A 19,000-nucleotide genomic window follows, 5' to 3' on the forward strand; every position below is an offset into this window, starting at 1 on the left:
TCGACTGGTTTTTAAGTTCTATAAAAATGCAGTTTTTGGTGGTGGTCAGTACCAAAAGTAGGTCACATAGTGCGCAAAAAAAAAGTATTTAAGGTGGGCCGTAAATATGCCTGAGCCAGCACCGAAGGAGTGAATTCTGCACCATCTTCATTAGAACAGAATGTTATTTCAGTTAAATAGCTTACACTTTGGTACTTTGCTTAGGTTTTTTTTTATTGAAAGCTCTGAACTGGGAGCAAGCACTGTCATTCGCAGGTGTTTCAAGGGCTGGCTTGTGATACTTGGCGCTTCCCTTACAACCCCGGCTTCTTGGCGTAACTGCCCATTCACGAATGTCACGTTTTCCGAAGCGCTGTAAACACCGCGGCAACAGCAGAGAGCCCAGCACACAGCAGATATCACCTCGGCGTTGTGCCGCTTTCTGATGGGCGCTGGTGGCCACCGGGTCCCCCCGCCGCGGCCGAGGCCGCGAACACCTCCCGGCCCGGCGGTGCCCGCGAGGCGCCGCTCCCGCTCCCCGGGCAGGGCGGCGGGGCCGGGGCCGCCCCCGGGAGGGGCCGGGCGGGGGCGGTGCCGCCGCCGCCGATACAAAGGGCGGTGCGCGGCCGGAGCCGAGCCCGCAGCCTCGGAGCCTCCGGCCCCACCGAGCTCCGAGCCGGGCGTCGAGCGGCGCTCGGCCCCTCCGCGGCGGAGCGTCCCCGCCGTCCGCGCCGCATAAGGCCAAGGCTTTCCGACTTCAGCTACAGTGCTGGCTAAGTCGGGGAAGGCAACACGGAGAGAGCCGCGCGTCCCCCCCTCCTGTCGGCAGCGGGCAGCGGCGGATCGGGCCGGCATGGCGCGGGCAGCGGAGCCGCAGGGCCGGCGGCGCGGCGGTCAGTGCGCTCCCTCGGGGCCGGGCGGGGGGGGCTCCGCACCGCGCCGTGTGTCCGGGGCGGCCCCGCTCCGAGCACCGCGTCGGGTCCCCCTCACGGCAGCCAAGTGCACCCGGGGCGTGCCGAAGTGCGGTGGATGTGCCCGCATCTCCTTTAGCATCTGTTTCTTGTTTCTCGTTTAGGATCTGTGGTTGCCTATTTTACGTCTGCAAAGTTTCTTCTTTATCTTGGGCATGCACTGTCCACTTGGGTAAGTAAAATACCGGCCTGGTAGAAGTAGGATTTTATTAATTTGTCCGTGACTTACCTGAGTTTTACTGGTAGTTTCCAAAAAATCTTCACACACATCGCACAAACACAGAGGACTGATTACAACACCTCGCTGTTAAGTCTTCATAATCTTTATGTGATACATTGTGGTAGGTTCAGGTGTAGTGCAGAGTAGTGCAGTACTCGCTTTCTGGAGGGCCTGGCTCTGTACCTCTTTGTACTTTTTAAATAACTACAGAACCAGTGAGACTCCTTAAAGAGGAGCAGAGAGAGAGACAGTCCATTACAGTCCATGTATCTGAATGACTTGTATTTACTAATGGGAAATACTCAGTGTTTACAATGGACCCATTACTTCTTAGCAAACCTGATGACACTGTCAGGAGATGTCTCTTTTTCTGTAAAAACGTTTGCCTTCTGAAATGCTTTCCTTCTGTGCTAAAGTAACTCACTTCACCAGCTTTTACTCAGTTGAAGGATACTACAAAAATCCAAACACCACCTTAAAATATGTATTAAAAAATAGACAGCGTGGTTCTATTCTATATAATAAAATTAAGAACATTAAGTCTCCATATAATGGCTTGATTAAAAAAAGAAGTGAAAAATTCTCCCCTAATATTCCTTGTTTTGCCTTTTAGTCCTGCATTGGGTTCTTTTGATGTGTGCATTGAGCAAATGGCTGATCTACAGTTACAACACTGCCTGCCTGATTCTGGCAGCTTCTTGCTTTCACTAACCTAAAGGGTCCTATTGATGTTTCTGTTGGTGGAAGAAGACTTTGAGTGGTATCAAACACATGTTTAAACAAGTGCAGTATTTTGGCAGTTGTTAATATTACTGAAGGAGCTGAGTGTTTCTGTTTGGTTTGCTGCTTTTTAGAGGTCAGGGTTGTTACCTGCAGCAGTTTTTGTCAGTCATGCCCACGAACCCTGCTTGCTGCTCTATGAGGAGTGCTTCGAAGCTTTTCAGTAGGGTTGCTCTCAGAGTACATGAGTAAAGGTGACAAAGCAGAGTTTGAGAATAATGTTGCACACCATAACAAACATTAGACTACAAAATATCTATTCAGCTGTTTAGCAATATTAATAATGTACACCTGGTAATGGTCTGGTAGGTTTTGTGCTGAAAATCTTGATTCAAAAACCCCTGACCAAGCCTGCTGAAACAACCTGCTGAAATAACAGAAATACATCTTATTTTATATCTCCTAAACTTTGCTATTCCTGTACTCTGGAGGTCTTTGATAATAGGAAAAATAAACAAATACCCAAATCTTTAGAACTCCAAGTAATAGGTCATCTCTGTTCTAGAATGGCTCTGCCCACAATACAAAACCTGATAGAAATGGAGTTTTACTGTAACTGAGGGAGCTAATTAGTTTTCTGTGTTACTATGCCATTCCTAAATAAAAAGAAAAACCTGTAAATGATTAAACATGTCACAGCTCAACAAATGTTGAGACTTGAACAAAGTCTAGACTCTGTCAGGCTCTGGCTGAGTAAAGCATTTGAGCTGTGCTTGGCCTCAGGGATGTGCTCTGCTGAGCTGGAGTCTCAGACCTTATTGTATTTAATCCATGGCTGTCAATCCCCCAGCAGTAAAGAGGGAACAGGATGGAACTGGGTTTACCTTGTTGCTGCCAGGCCTAATGCTTCCCAGAAGGTCAGTTGGTTGCATTTCCCAGCCTTATCTGTGCTCCTCAGACATCAGGAGGCCTGTCAGCAGGTAGTAGCCTGGCTCCTGCTGAACTTGCTGGCTTCAGTTCTGAGGTGGGATTGGAAACGTTCCGTTTGAGATGATTGTAAGGATAATTATAAATAAAGAAGAGGAAGAGCTGTCTTTAAAAGGATAGTGAGGCTAAACATCTGTAGCCATTTAGAAGTTTTGAAATACCCACATTTTGAAGTGGGATTAAGTATATATAATCAAGGATTTGCCTGATTCTGAGGACAATGTTTGCTGTTTAAATTTCAATAGAGCCTAGTTTGAGGTTATGTACCTGCTTCAAGCCTCTGTAATTCACTAATATTGTTCTTTTATGACACTTGTTGATCTTTGCTTGCTCTTTATGGCTTTTAATTCTTGAAAGAAACTCATGCTTCCAGGCTGGAACAGCTTTGGTTACCCCAAGAATTGTCTCTGTGGATTGGCCTGATCAAAATACTCTGAGTAAATGAATTGGATAAGGTTGAGCAATGTTTAAATGAACTGTATAGAAAAATCCTGGTTTCACTGGAGTCAAGGGAACCTTCCCATGAATTTCAAGTGAGATTCAGTTTTTAAATCTGACAGTAGTGTCTGGCACTGACTTTCTCATGCTTAGATTTTTTTTTTTAAATGCCTTTTTCATCTTTTCAGAATTAGGCAGCTGAAACATCTCTACATAAAGAAAAAACCCAAACTTCTGTTGTGAAATGTTCTTGTGAAAGCACATTTTTGGCTCACTTTTCTAGCTTAATAAACAGTTATACAGGCTGATCAAAACTTAGTTCATCCACCTGCATGTATTTTAAGTGAAATACTTTAAAGTACCACCTCAGATTATATTAAGTGAATGACTGACTTGGGAAATTATATCCCTGTGGATTTATTGCTGGGATATTTTCTATATATTTGTACTAACTAACCATGGAATATAAGTGGAATATATTTACAGATGACTTTAGGTGTATCTCAACTGAAAATTGGTTTATTATATGTGTGAGGGGACATAAAAGATAATTATGCTTGTAGTAGGATTTCTCATTGGATTTAGTTAAAAAACATAATACCCAGAGTTTTGCTTTGAACAGATGAAATTTCTCTTTCCACATGATTGGAGCATAATTTGTTTCTGCCTATGGTTAGAGAAAAACATATGAAGGTTTACACATTACAATGTTTACAGAAACCTCCTTCAGGGAACTTGAATAACATTAAAAGGCAAATGCTTTTTGTGTCTGTACTATATCGAAGACTTTAATCAAAGTGCAGTTATTTTGACTCTCCAAATAGCATGCTTTTTATGTATGTCTTGATTGCTGTGGTACGTGGTAAGTTAGATTTGGCAGGCTTTGCTTTTTAAAAGTACTTGTATTTTTACACCTCCCCCAGCCCTTAAGAATATTTGAGGTCCTTAGAAATTTGTACTATTTGCTGTATCACCTAGCAATTGTTTATTTAAGATAAGGCAGCAGAAGAAAACAGTTTTGTGTTTGGTTTGTAAAAGGCTAATGTTAAGGGGACCCTTATTAAACAACCTGTGTGCCTTAGAATAGTATGAATGATTTCTATTCATCTGCTCTGTTACTAATTACATAAAACATTTTCTGTCGTTCATTTCTTGCAATATAATAAAGTGAGATATGACTCCCATCATGTGACAGCAGAAAAACCCCATGTATTCATTAGCAAACCTGAAAATGTTTTGAATAGTATGGAATTTACTTCACTTGCACATGTTTAGCAATTTGGGCTCCCTTTTTGTACCTGCAGCAAGTGGTATCAGAATGTGAAAATGTATTCTAAGCACTAGGTTAAACTAGCAATAAGTTAAATAGGCTGAACTAGCAATGAGTTTACAATAGATTAAATGAGCTCTGATATTCTACCTCTGAGTAATATGCCAATGCTTAACACGAAAACAGCTGAAGTCCATTGACTTAGGAAACTGTAGTTAACATTTCTCCATGTCTTTCCTAAATTGTATGACTTGCCTTCACTCGACTCACTCTTGTGTTTTAAAGCAGCACTTAAGCTTTGATCGTCTAAGAGCAAACTGTTGTCTCAAAGTTATTTAAATAGTGTCAATAACCAGTAAATCTGTTGTTAATATTTGATCTGTGCTGGGGAATTTATGTAAGCTTTTTGAGGCTTGTTGGATGTGGCTGATAATAGACTTGGTCCTGTAATACTATAATAGAAAATACCTGGGATTTTTGGATGTGGTGTTACAAGCTGTAATGATTCACTCGATTAGGACAGATGATCTTAGTGATACTGGGACAAAATCAATGGTGACAGGATACAGTAATAAAAAAAAACAAAACAAAAACAACCACCCCCACTCTACCCTTGCATGCATAACAAACCTTTATTTTCATCCAGATTCTTTGTCAGGGCGTTAGTAGAACAGTGAACCTGTGTGCCTGCAGAGTGCCAACAGTAATGCTGCATGTGTGTGTTCTCTTACTCTCACAGGGAGATCGCATGTGGCATTTTGCTGTGTCCGTGTTCCTGGTGGAACTTTATGGGAACAGCTTACTCCTGACTGCGGTCTATGGACTGGTTGTGGCAGGATCTGTTCTTCTCCTGGGGGCCCTGATTGGAGACTGGGTGGACAAGAACTCCAGGCTCAAAGGTTAGATGTCTAGAGCAGGTTATTTGCTTAAGGATGGATCAAATTAATGTTAAAGCTGATAGAGTTAATTCCTCAAGTCACATACGAGCATGGGGCTTGCTAATTTCTTTACAAGAAGGGCGGAGTAGAGTTTGAGTGGTGATGGTTACACAAAGATACTGTCTAAGACAGGAGGAAAACAGTTTTAGGTGGTGATTATGTTACTCAGGCTAAACCTGTGTGGTATGGAGAGATGCCTGGAAATGCAGAAGGTAAAAGCCCACAACTTTTAATGACCAGGCTCTTTACAGTCTTACACTAACATACACTTGCATTATTTGTTGTCTTCTGTCAGGATACAAACATCTTTCACTTCAGTGTAAACACACACTGCATTTGCATAATATGTATTTTAAAAATGTATGCTCTAGCCTGTTATATAAAGAAAATGGCATCAAGTTCTTCATATGAGTTTTTACTTTCCAAAAGTTTACAAAATAGCATCCCATCCATCCATGGTAGGTTGAAGATAAGTTTTAGAGGTTTGAGCTAGGCTTTTACTACTGGAAAGATAACATCAGCATTTAAACAGACTTTGATTGAGAAAAGACCTACTTGGACTATGAATCAAGAGCTACAAAGTTACATCAGACATCAATTTGTTTCTCTAAGACAATGGAAGATTAAAATGCAATATGAAGTAGACTTTTGCTGCTCATATTTTGGGAAGACTAGGAAAATAAAATTATTTAAGGAAACTGTGCATGTTCCTTAATTATGTCCTCCCTAAGGTTATAGTTAGCTCATTCTTATTTCATAACTATTGTTCTCTGTTTTGATTTAAAACAGTGGCCCAGACATCCTTGATCGTACAGAATGCATCTGTCATCCTGTGTGGTATTATCCTGATGGTTATCTTCTTGTTTAAGACACAACTCTTGACATTATACCATGGATGGCTTCTTGTGAGTGCTTGAACTTGTTAATAAGAAATTATTTTACAAAGAACTTTGGGGAGCATGGGAGATGGATGAATTTTTATTTTTTTTTTTCCTCTAGTCTGTTTAGACATTTCTGGGAGCTAAAACTGGCAAATGAAATTGAGCTTGTTGGGTAAACAGACATGATTGTTTTCTGCCAGGAATTGTAAAGTAGACTTGATCTTGTTTTGTGTGAATAGTAATGCCAAAATGTGTGAATTCAAATGTAAAATCCTTTTCTGCTTGTGCAGGAGGTGGAGATTTTTCTTCATGAATTTTCTCATGTTGTAACTCTTTCCCCCCCTCTCTAGACGGTGTGTTATATCCTGGTTATCACAATAGCAAATATTGCCAATTTGGCCAGCACTGCCACAGCAATCACAGTTCAGAGGGACTGGATTGTTGTGGTTGCAGGGGAAGACAGAAGCAAACTGGCAGGTGAAATATGTTGCTTTTTTAATACTTTACGTGTCTTACTTTCCAAGCTTGGGTTTTTTGTTTGTTGTTGTTTTTTTTTCCTAGACTGGAGTTTTACAGATATTAGTGCATCTTTGAGTTCCAGATATTATGATAAAACATCAAGTCAAGGGGCAGCCTTTATTTTGCTCTTCTTTGCTCTGACTGAGATCAGAAATTACTGTTGTGATTACAATTCACTTAGGCATCCCTAAACTTGTTTTGTCCTCTTTTTAGACCTGCTGCAGATCTGTCAGGAAAACTAGTCTTGCTGAACAAGCCAAGTGTTGCAATACTTTATTTTTAGGTCCCTGGAATGAAACAGAAAACTCTTGCATAACTGGGCTCCTCTCATAGGGATCCAAGAGGTACATGAGAATGAAGTCCAGAACAGTTAAGTAGGTGGATCAGGATATTGCCAGTAGGTAACACTGTGCATGCAGACACACTGGAAATCTTGTATTTCTCTAGAATTAGATGTCTAACTCAGAGCTGTGAACACCTTTCTTCAGTTGTCAAAGGAAAGTAGAACTTCCAATTCCATCTGATACTTTTAATCTTTGACCACAGACTTAATCATCTTTTTTTTACCTAGAAAATATTTTTCCTTCCCCCCACCCTTTCTTGCATAGTAGCACTGGTACTGTTAGAAGAGGGAATGAGTTCTCATTCAAATTCTACTGCAGCTTGGTAGTCATGACACTACTTGGATGTTGGAGTTTGGGAACCTGCCCAAACCTGCCCAAGGATGCATTGAATCTGACTCTCCTTTGCTGGGGGTACTCTTTGCCCCAAGGCAAATCACCCCAAGGGGTGTATGATGGATCTTTGGCTCTGCTGCTCCTCTGACTGTAACAGACAGGGAAGCAGCACTTCTGCAGTGAATTTGATCAGATTATATGGGCTCTGAATCAACCCCATAAAGGGGCTTGAGCCTTCTCACATAGAGGAACTGATACTGAACTGCAAACACAGAACAGTGCAGCTTAACATTACCAAGACATTTATAGCTTACTAACTCTGCAACTAAAGTTAGTCTGACACAGTTGAAATAATTCCAGGCCTAGATAGCATTTCAGCTTCTGGACTCTGATTTTGTATGAAGCTGCTAAATTGCCCATAAACTTTGGAATCCTTTTAGGGATTTGAATCCTGTATTCCAGATTTTTACTTGATGTTTATCTTCAGTGAAGGAATATTACTTACCCATCTTATCCAGGAAAGGGTAATTCTTAGATACATTGGAAGTGCCATACTTTAATTTTTTAGTATTGAAATTTTCCCCTGTAGTCTTTTATTCTGACCTTGCTGTCCCTTTCTAGGTCATGCCTTTTGTAGAGCAGCAGTACAGGTGAACTTTCTTCATGCATGTGAATCACAGGTAGAAAAATAGCAGCTGTCTGTAAGAGTCTTAGTTTTAATAGTTCTCATTAACCTTTCTTCCTGTGTCAGATCTTACTCAGCAAATCATCTCCCCAGTGCCTGTCCTGCATACCACAGCTGAGATAAGGCACAGGCCACACCTGCAGAGAACTGCCTGGGAGGCAGTCCTGCCTCTTCACTGCTTCATGGTCCTGGGCACAATTGTATGACCCCATAGATTTTTGTACTGAAAAATCAGGCAAGAGGTTACTCTAAATTCTCATTCAAAAACAGCCACTGAATTAAGCACCTTAGTTCAACAGATTTATCTAAAAGATCCCTTCCAGGCTGAATAGGGTTGTTTTGCGTTTAATCGTGATTTAACTTGGAGATTTGAAGTTCCCTCACTTAAAATAATGAAGTGCCAGCATTGACTTTGTGGCAAATACTGTTGTCCATGTCTGCTCTGCTACCTTTCCTCAAAGAGGAGCCTAAGTTATGCAAGTTAGTGAAGTAGGGAAATAAAAAATTCCCTTGGCTTCCCCTTCTTCATTGCCATTAATTAGTTTTCCTATTCACTCTTACTTTGTACCTTTCCTGAGTGGAAATATTAGCCTTCCTCAAATACTCAAAAAACAAAGCTCAGTTCTTGGAATTTCTAAAGCAAAGTATTATGCAAGCATCTAAATTATTTGACTGAGGGTTAACTACATTAACACTGAATTGACTTAGAATTCTAAATAGAATAACATAAATGTTTCTTTGAATGGCGAGGAATAATTCTCTATAGGTTCAGTAAAGCAGCTTTGTACTGATGTACAGTTTCACTTGTCCTTCAAAAGCTCTAATTTCATAGTAGAACTCTAAAATGGGCTTGAGATGTACTTCTGTGTAGAAGCCCTGATATGTGAAACCCTTGAGTGTCAAGCAACTTGTAGGAGTGGAACAATGGCACTACTAACTGGGAACTCAGAGGAGCCTGGAGGGTTTAATGACACTGAAATGGCTAAGATTGAGGAGAGTGAGGCATCCCCTCCCAGCAAATGGAAGATGCATTTGTTCTAAGCATGGACTGCTTGTTTTGACTGTTAACATCAAAGTGTGGAACAGAAAGGAGTGAGGACTTTGCTCAGTAAGATCTGAGAATGCCTACAACTGCCATCAACCAGTGTGACTCAACAAGGAAAGGTAAAGCCATTTCAAAGGTCTGCTGCTATCGTGGTGGTGCTGTTGTCACCAGCTGTTAGCAGTAAGTGAAGGAGACTAAGAAATATGTGTTGCAGTATTGGGAGATAGTTTCAGCAACTACTATCTTTACAGGAAAGAATTCCACCTAATGAGATTGCTGGAATTGTGCATGCTAGGTTTGAGTGTTACAGAGAGAGACTTAGGAGTCCACAAGATCATTGTCGTGATATGTAAAGGTGATCTGATCTCAGGACCAGCAGTTTTACCTGCAGAATTACACTTTGAGTGTAAACCCAGCATGCTTAATCCAGAAGACCTCATGCAGGCAAAACTGGCAGGAGTAGGGATTTGGCTTAGAAACACCTTGGTTGATGGCAGTGAACTTAAACACTTGAACACTCTGAAGGTGCCTCTGGTTTCTCCCGTTGGAACCACTTACAGTCAGAGCAAGACTACTGAGCTTGATGTTTGTGTGTGTGTAATCCACTCTTATGCTAGTGAATATTTAACTGTAAGTGTTCCACAGTTATTTTATGCCATCATAATTTCTGACAGATATGAATGCCACAATAAGAAGAATTGATCAGTTGACCAACATCTTGGCCCCAATGGCGGTTGGTCAGATAATGACGTTTGGCTCCCCGATGATTGGCTGTGGATTCATTTCTGGCTGGAACCTGATGTCAATGTGTGTGGAATATCTGCTGCTCTGGAAGGTTTATCAGAAAACCCCTACTCTGGCTCTCAAATCTGCCAAAGTTGAAGAATCAGAACTGAAACAGCTGAATGTAACAAAAGGTACTGAAAACACAGAAGTAACTGTTCAAATTTACAGTATATTAATTGTATCAGTCAAATGAAGTGTTGACTTCTCTACAGACACTGTTTTGAGGCTATGTAGCTTTCTACTCAGAGCTTGGAGGTTTCAGGTTTTGGACATAAATACCAGAGACTCTAATATAAGTAACAATACTTAGTGCAGCTGTTGGAGGAATTCCATAAAATACAGCCAAAGAATGATCTCTCTCCTCTTATTTAACCCTTTAGAGTAGGTCTACCCTCTAACTTAGGACTGATTGTAAGGAATGCTCCTGTTCATCTGTACCATAGCTAATAATCTGGACAAAGCCCTTGGCTCTGTAGTTTCTAAGGGAAAAACAACCTCTGTAAGACTATTTCTTGCTAACTCATTTCTACTTATATATAGTACCAACATGCTTTCAGGAGGTTGTAGAATAGGTGGTCTAGCCTGGCAGGCTTGAATGCTATGCTGCATGAAATGGTGGAGGAATAAAAAAATCTACTTTGACCTTCAATTTTGCTTTCTTGGCCAAGCAGAGCTAATGAGGCTTACAGTGTAGATGGCTATGACTATGGCTATTCCTATAAGCAGCCTTAAAATTGGTATTAACATTACTTCAGGTAGACTGAATATCAGCAATAAAAATTGTTTCAGAAGCACAAATTATTTCTATGAATTATTTGAAGTGTTAGATACTGGAATACCAAACATAAGTGTTTTCTCATTTTTTAAGGTTGCAGTATGTGAATGCTACTGAAAGCTCATCTCATGGGCTCCAAAAACCAATAGGTTGCAATTTTGGGGTTTTTTTTAAGAAATATGAAGAATTCCTGCTTTTTGTTTAAATGCTAGCTAGCAATTTTTGCTCAATATAAGGTGAGATAGGAAGCTGCTATTAAAAGTACTGAAGAGACATATCTTGCCAGCCATCAGATCCATTGTGGTAATGGCTGGTCTAGTAAGCTCTTGGACTAGGCTGATGGCAGTCCAGGGTAGGGGAACAAAATAGAGTGTAGAAGGCTCCATGGCTTTGGAACTGGCTCTTAATGACTTCTGAAAAACGAAGCATTTAGCAAATGTCAATATGTAGGAAACACCTCTTAATCTTTGCTATTGCAGTATCTGATTTTTAGTAGGAGACTTGTATTTTTAAAAATTTCAAGAATACTTCTTTTCTCACTATATGTGGAGTTAGTTTTAAGCTTAACAGTGTAAAAACACTGCGCAGGCATCCAGACATTTGTGGAGTTTCTATCCATATTACTAAATGTAAATACTGCTATGGGGTTTTTGGATTTATTTTTTTTTTGGTGCCTTTTTCCTATATTACAGTGAAAATAAAATTGTAGAAAAGCCTGGTTTGAAGGGGTTTTTTAAGTCAAGCTTTGAAAACTTTCGCCTCTGGATAGGCTTCAGCCTTAGTTCTTCTACCATGACATGAGATATTGACAGGTGTTTAAGTATTCCCTTCTTTCTGCAATTAGTGTATTTAAGCATACAAAGCTGTGTTAAAATGTCGACTAACATTAGCTTTTGTTAAACAAATAATTTCTTTATGAAAATGGAGCATTCAGTCGCAAGTCTAGAAGCAGGCAGTGCTTTCTTCTATCACAGTTTAACTAAATAAGCAGGAGTTGAAATTGATAGGGATAAATTTTACTTGATCTTCCCTACAGGTGGGATTTTTAGGACACTTTTTAAATTATTTAGGTAATTCAGAGAGAGCTTGGCCGTGGTGTTTAACTGATGCACTTCTGCAGAAGTGAACTTGCTGCCTGTCGGTTTACGCTGTGCGCTTTCCAGGCAGGAGTGTATCTGACAGCTGCCTTTCTGTTAACAGAGAGTGACATGAAACCTGCTGAAGGAGTGCAGTTAATTGTTGAGAAAGATGTAACTGGCTTTGAGCCCCCACAGGAGAAGGAAGTCGGCTGCGCTGCCCGCATTGCTGAGCCCTTCATAACGTTCCGTGACGGATGGGTCGCCTACTACAACCAGCCGGTGTTTCTCGCAGGCATGGGTCTTGCATTTCTGTACATGACTGTTCTGGGCTTTGATTGTATCACTACAGGCTATGCATACACTCAGGGGCTGAGTGGCTCCGTGCTAAGCCTCCTCATGGGTGCCTCGGCAGTCACTGGAATCATGGGAACAGTAGCTTTCACTTGGCTTCGTCGCAAGTGCGGCCTCATCCGCACAGGCCTCATTTCTGGAGTTACTCAGTTTGCCTGTCTGATCTTATGTGTCATCTCTGTATTTATGCCTGGAAGTCCTATGGATTTGACTGTTTCCCCATTTGCTGACATCAGTGCCAGGCTATTTGAAAATGAGCCATTACCTACTATAGCATCTCCAGAACCTGAAATGATTTTGGCAACTGGAATGCCCAACTTGTTAAACGGGTCTACTACTCCTGCTAACAGCGACCCAGAGATGAGTCCTGAGCCCGTGCCTTTGATCTCTGTCAGTCTCCTGTTTGCAGGAGTCATTGCTGCTAGAGTTGGTGAGTATTATGTCTCTATTAAAATTTTGTTTATTAACTGCTTTTCATTTTAAAGATCGCAGTGCCTGTCAACTAAATACAAATTTTAATTTAGAATTTAGGCTATAGTTGAAGTGCTGTATCACGTTTTATACTTCACATAAAAATGATCACCGGGGCAAAGAATGAAGTACTAATTTCTTGTACATTGCATGTCACTAATGGGAAAAAGTTACCACATTTGGAGATGAATGTAACTGGTTTTTTGGAATGCTCATATCAATGATATTCTATCACAGCCAAATGAAACTGTTACTAGGAAACAGAACTAAACACGTCTGCTGTCAAAACCTTCAAACTCTTGGTTAGCGTAGTATTAGTATTTGTCAATAGCAGCAGTCAAATGCATGAATGTAATGAACAATAACTGTCATTTGTAGAATCTTTGTACTTAATTTCTGCAGGTTTTGCTGAATTGAGGAGGAATAAAATACTTGATTCACATGTCTTAGGTTTGTTTGCAAGATAAACTTTTAAAGCTGAATCATTAATGGACTAAAACAGTATGGAAGTTAGTGTCAACTGAGACCATTTTAAATTATGTATTCTGCATAGTTTAAACATGTTTAATTCTTTTGCAGACATCTTTTGCAAAACTCAGTGGTTGTAGCTAGCATGAATACACAGTAAATAGCTGTTTAAACCAGCTATTTAAACAAGGAAAAGATGAGCGAAATGTTAACTTCATAGACATGTTGAAGCAAGATATGACAGGCAAGTTAATGTGTCCAGTTGTATGTATTATTTCAGGAAATATTAGTAAAAGGAAAGTAAATTGCTCTTGACTGTGAGTGTGAAATCAATTCTAGTCATACAAGAGGATATCTTATCCTGGGCATTTTTGGCAGAAATTAGCGTTTGGAAGGAGGAGTTGTATTGTGCCAGTGATGAAAGCTTACCATGAGAATCCCAGTTGCATGGATAACACTTTTTTTTTTTTTCTTTCCTCTCCATAGGCCTTTGGTCCTTTGATTTGACTGTCACACAGTTACTCCAGGAAAATGTGGTAGAATCTGAAAGAGGCATCATAAATGGTGTCCAAAACTCCATGAATTATCTTCTTGATTTGCTGCACTTCATCATGGTCATCTTGGCCCCAAACCCTGAAGCTTTTGGCTTATTGGTGCTTATTTCTGTGTCTTTTGTTGCAATGGGCCACATAATGTACTTCAGATTTGCCCAAAAAACCTTGGGAAAACAACTGTTTGTTTGTCGCACTCCTGATCCCAAAACAGCCCCTGACAGTTCACCACCTGGTAATACATCTACTGTCTGAAAGGATCCACTTCACTTACTAACTTTGCTGCACAAATATCATGGTTAAGCATGTATACTCCCTTTTTATGACCCTGTCTGAGGTGTTTCTCTAGAGTTGAATGCATAACTTAGCTGTCTGGGGAAGCTGTCCCAAGAGAGAAAATTTGTATTACAGCAACTCTGTAAAAAGGCTTCACTTTTGGCAGAGGACAGCCCAGTTGGATCTTGACAGCTGTTGTATCAAAGGGTCCCCACCAGTCATATGTCTAGTGTTTGATCTCAAAAATAATGTTGAAGTTGTGTTGCTGACCCCCACAGTGATACTGTTGGGTGGTTATAATTACTCAGTTTGCTCATAAATTCTGAACAGTTCTTGTGTTCTCTGAGTAAAATGAAGGGTTTTTTCAGTTGCTTCATAATAACTTGTTATACAGTATTTGGGGGTTTTTTTGGAGTTTTTCTCCAATATTCCCATACCATGAACGGTTCTGCTCCCCTACCTTCTTTAAATTGGTATAAATGTCCTTTATTAATGTTGGACTTTGATGGTCCTTGTGGGTCCCTTCCAATTCAGAATATTCTGTCATCTTTTGTAGATTCCTGAAGTGGACTCTTAAGTTTTTGATGTTTTCCCCAAAACCATTATAGTATTTTATCTGTTTTGGTTTAACTTTATGGAAACACCTTTGCAGGCTTTTTTGCATGTTTCCTTACAAATTAGACAAGTGTTAGGTACAAGATATTGTATTACACTTTTGTTGCACTTCATAGAGTGAAACAGCCTCATTTAGCAGAAGCTATTGATGTAACATTACAGAGCATGGCTTTTTAATTGCAAATTGCAGGTTTGCTCAGGCTTGTAGCAGAAAGTGCTAAGGTCAGGAGTACTGGTACAGAAAGATAAATTCTAGTGCTAACTTAGTTTTTTGCCTTAGAGTACAAGCAGCTTTAATAAATTTTCCAATATATCAGGCTTTAATAGAGTTTCTGAAAACAATTGTATTTGAAAATACTTAATATTTCAGGCAAAAGAAGGTGGATTACTTGCATTTATGTAATGTGTATCTGAGTTTTGGCTTTGTTCTAAACTATCGCTAAACCAATGAGATGGTGGACTGTGTGACCCTCTAAAGCTGACACATCCCTCTGTTCAAGAAGTTCTTGCATTTTTGCTCGTTTCTTTACCCTGCATGTGTGCTAACACAGTATTTCCATAGCCATTAGCCCTATGTGCACTCTTGTGGAAGCTGTGCACTTTGCTTTCTCAGTAGAGTTGAACCAGGTGGTGTTTTGAGTTTTCCTATGGCATGGCAGTCTGACTTCTAAACTTCAATATTGGTAAAATGTTTGTTTGTAAAGTAAGTAGTATGCAAAAAAATGTCAGCAGCTTGTGAAAAGTATCCTCTAACTTTTAAGGTTGGTTTTTTTTTTTTTTAGTTTAGGTACTGTCCTTCACAGTCATATTGTTGCCAGACTTCAACCCTGGAATGTGTGTGAACTCCATTGAAATTAAAGGCGTTACACCAGGGCTGAATCTAGGCCATTCATCACAATTTTTTTTAACAATTAGATTCTCTATCAAACTAAATAGAATGTAAAGAACCTCTAGTGGTCTTTGTCTCAGATACAATGTTTTGTAAGGGGAGTGAAAGTGAATTAATGGGAATCCAGTGTACAACCAATGGACTCGTAGCCCACATTTTTCAATACCTGGATGTAACAATTTTCTCTAGTGGACCAAAACCAATAATTACTCTATGTTGCTGAAAGTTTCTCAGGGATGTTTTCACTAGGTTTGTAAGTGTTTATACTTTGACCAAGCATTGGCAGTTTTTTTTGATATAGTGAAGTAAAATGTGTAATTTAGAGTAGGTTTAAAATTTGTGACTCAATCCTGAGTGTAACTTAAGGAAAAGGGAATTTTACCATCAGGAGAATTTGTCAGAAGACAAAACAAGCTTATCTAGATTTGTAGAACAAATATACCCAAAGGATAGCCTACATGGTATAAGTACACTAGTAAATAAAACACCTTTGATGTGCCAAATATGTTTTCTCATGTGTATCTAGTTTAAATTGGGACCAGATTTTAATATTGCTAAATATAAATCAAAGCAGTCCAGATGTCAGTGAATGCCTCTATACTGCACTTTGAACATCTGAATGCCACTGTGTATAATTGGACTCCCTGACCACCAGGGAAACAAAACTGAAAATGCAGCCTTTCCTGGACTGTCTGCAGCCCACAGAACCCAGCGTGCCTAAAACTTAATGCCATAGCACTAAGCATCAAACATCCCAGAGAGGATGTATTCCTGAAGTTTAGAGAGCTCCAAAAGCATAACAAAGAAAGCTGGGAGCATGTAATGTACCTGCCTGTTCTCAAAATGTTTTAGTGTTTGTTTGTTTGTTTTTTTGTTTTTCCAAGGGCAATTTAGGTGTACTTGAATTGAGTAGCAATTTGTTTCATAAATAGTTCCACTAGAGAGTGCAGTCAGGATCTCAAGCCAAAAACATAATATTACGAGGGGAGTGGACCTTTGTATGTTAGGATTCATATGTGCAGATCACAGCTGGAAGGCAAGACAATCCTACAGTAAAAAAGTGGATGCTAGCTTTAAGAGGAATAAGGAGGTCTACTTTAGAAATCTGGTATGTATTGGTCTGAGTTGGATGTCAAAAAATGTTTGCTGCTTGAGCACAGCCCATTTGTGTGCGAGTCTAAGATGTACACAGACACCTGTACTTGTTAGTGCTTTGGAGCAACGTGGAGCCTGAAGTCTTACTTAGCAGGACTTTCATAAAGTAAGCATTTTTGGCCTTGTATTTATTTATTTTTTTAAAAAATGTGTCCAAATTGGATGAAAACTGCCCTTAAAAATGTTCGCACTAGAAATTAATCTTACCAGAATATTTTATTATACAACCTTATGCTGGACATAGTATTGATTTATGTATTGTTAAAGCTAATGAATAAATTTGCATAAAACCTTATTTGTCCTGTATCATTTAGTTTGGGGGATGCTGGTGTGCTACATTTAGCATTGGTCCTGTGGATGAAGGTTTTCAGCATCATGGGATGGAACAGCCTTGAAGTACAAACAAAAAGCACTGAGGAAGCAGCAAATGTCAAGTGTAGTCAAAACCTTTCAATGGCCCTATAACTCTTCAGTGCATTGCTTTTTATTTTTATCACAGTGGTAATGTAAGGCACAATATTTGGAGATGAAGTTGTGGTATTGAAACTGCGGCCCAGGTCCTGCATTGGTCATTGTGCAGTTTTGTGTCTTGGCCTGCAGAGCAACAGAAAGCAAATGATTTTACCTTCCCACTCATCTTTTTCCCATACTGAATTTGAGGTAATGGCCTTCTGTAGCAGCAACCTGTAGGGAAGAGAACCCTAGGTGTAGGAGTGCTCACAGATAAATGTTATACTTTTTAACACTCAAAATTAAATACAGGACTGCTTCTGGTTATGTGTAGTTAGGATATGTTTGCATGATGAATTGATCTTTAGAAGGATACTGTGTTAATTCACTAGGATTTCTTGGAACTGATTCATCCTTGAACTAGAGGTTTGCCTAAAAAAACACCTTTATGGTTTGTCCCTGGTTGTGTTACTACCTTGTTATTTTTCTGTGGGAATTAGAGTTAGTAGTAGTAATTGTTTGTTCCCATGTGCAAATTAGAATGGGGTGAGTTAGAACTACAGGCTTCATTGCATGTATCAGAATTGTGGCATTAGGGTAAGTGATGTTTCTCTAAGAGTTACCCTAAATGTCAATGTAAAAGTCAGATTACCAAGTTTCATTTTTAGCAATGTTTGCCCCCATCACTACCACTTACAAACTAAGACAAGTGTTGGAATATTGACTTGGAAATATAGTTACACGTATCCACTTCTGTAGGTACAAAAGTACAAAGAAAAAGAACTGTGACTACTGTGAAGTATGCTAAGTGGATAAACCCCACGTTTTTAACCCTTCACAATTTACCCTTTGGTGGTTTCACTGTTTTCCTTCACTCAGTTCACATTTTGGAAAGTTCAGGGATTTTTAAGCTCCTGTGGAATTCAGTGGCTCAGCAGCCAAAGTTAGAATGATTGGAGGTATCTACCACTGTTTGCTTGTTGCACTGCTTTGCTTTTGCTTTATCAGCCCTACCTGTGGAAGGCAAGATATTTTGTTATTTTTGCTCTTGAATATTTAATTGATTTTTGTTTTCAAAAGCGTTTGCATAAACTGAGCACTGATAATGGGGCTTGGAAGTTGAATCTTGTTAAAGGAAATCAGTCCCTTCAATTTAAACTATTTTCTGTTTCTTTATTGAGAAAATTGTCTCTTAGAAAAAGAGTAAGTAGGTTCATATCTAGTAGTTTTAAAATACTACAGTCACTGTTATATCTGCTTCTATGCAGTATATGATGTGTATGTCCCAGGTCAGCAAACATGAAGTGGTTTAGAGTAAAGACTTCCTGTTAGAGAAGAGAGAGCAACTTAATAGCTTTTCTAAGTCTAGCACTGTGGAGGGGCTAATGCCTTTCCAACCACCTCAAGACTGAGCTATTTTCAGATTCTCCAGGAATATATTGTGCTGTACTCTGCATTCATGTCTTTCTCAAGTAGTTAGTACCAGAGAAGCTGGTAGGATTAGAGTAACAGTCCTTTTTATCTTGCTCTCTGTACTCACACATTCTTTTTCCTGCTTGTGGGTGCTCTTAACTGCATGATGTAATAAGAATTATTTTATTCCTGGAATAAGACTATACCTTTAGCTTCTGCTTTAAAAAAGACACTATATTTTGCAACACTGAAGGGCAGAAAAAACTGAACAAGGATGTTTGCTTAAAGGCTTGCAAAGAGCATGGACAAAGTGCACGCTGTTCAATAATGCTTTTTCAAATACTTCAGCTTGTCCTTGTATGGGTCAATATGTCTTTCTAGTTAAACTTTA

At 39.7% G+C, this 19,000-nt stretch overlaps 1 protein-coding gene across 1 annotated transcript; it reads left to right on the forward strand.

The window, feature by feature from the left end:
- The first annotated feature begins 603 nt into the window (after nucleotides 1-603).
- On the forward strand, nucleotides 604-17,041 carry SLC40A1 (solute carrier family 40 member 1). Its single transcript, XM_051786670.1, has 8 exons — nucleotides 604-872; nucleotides 1,055-1,122; nucleotides 5,325-5,484; nucleotides 6,313-6,428; nucleotides 6,755-6,881; nucleotides 10,005-10,247; nucleotides 12,092-12,751; nucleotides 13,747-17,041. The coding sequence occupies exons 1-8, from the start codon at nucleotides 833-835 to the stop codon at nucleotides 14,064-14,066; spliced, it is 1,734 nt and encodes a 577-aa protein (XP_051642630.1). The 5' UTR covers nucleotides 604-832; the 3' UTR covers nucleotides 14,067-17,041.
- Nucleotides 17,042-19,000: the final 1,959 nt, after the last annotated feature.

Source organism: Manacus candei, unplaced genomic scaffold (genome assembly GCF_025592945.1).
Source record: "Manacus candei isolate 608988 ecotype Guabito, Panama unplaced genomic scaffold, ASM2559294v1 h1tg000023l, whole genome shotgun sequence".
Taxonomy (NCBI): domain Eukaryota; kingdom Metazoa; phylum Chordata; class Aves; order Passeriformes; family Pipridae; genus Manacus; species Manacus candei.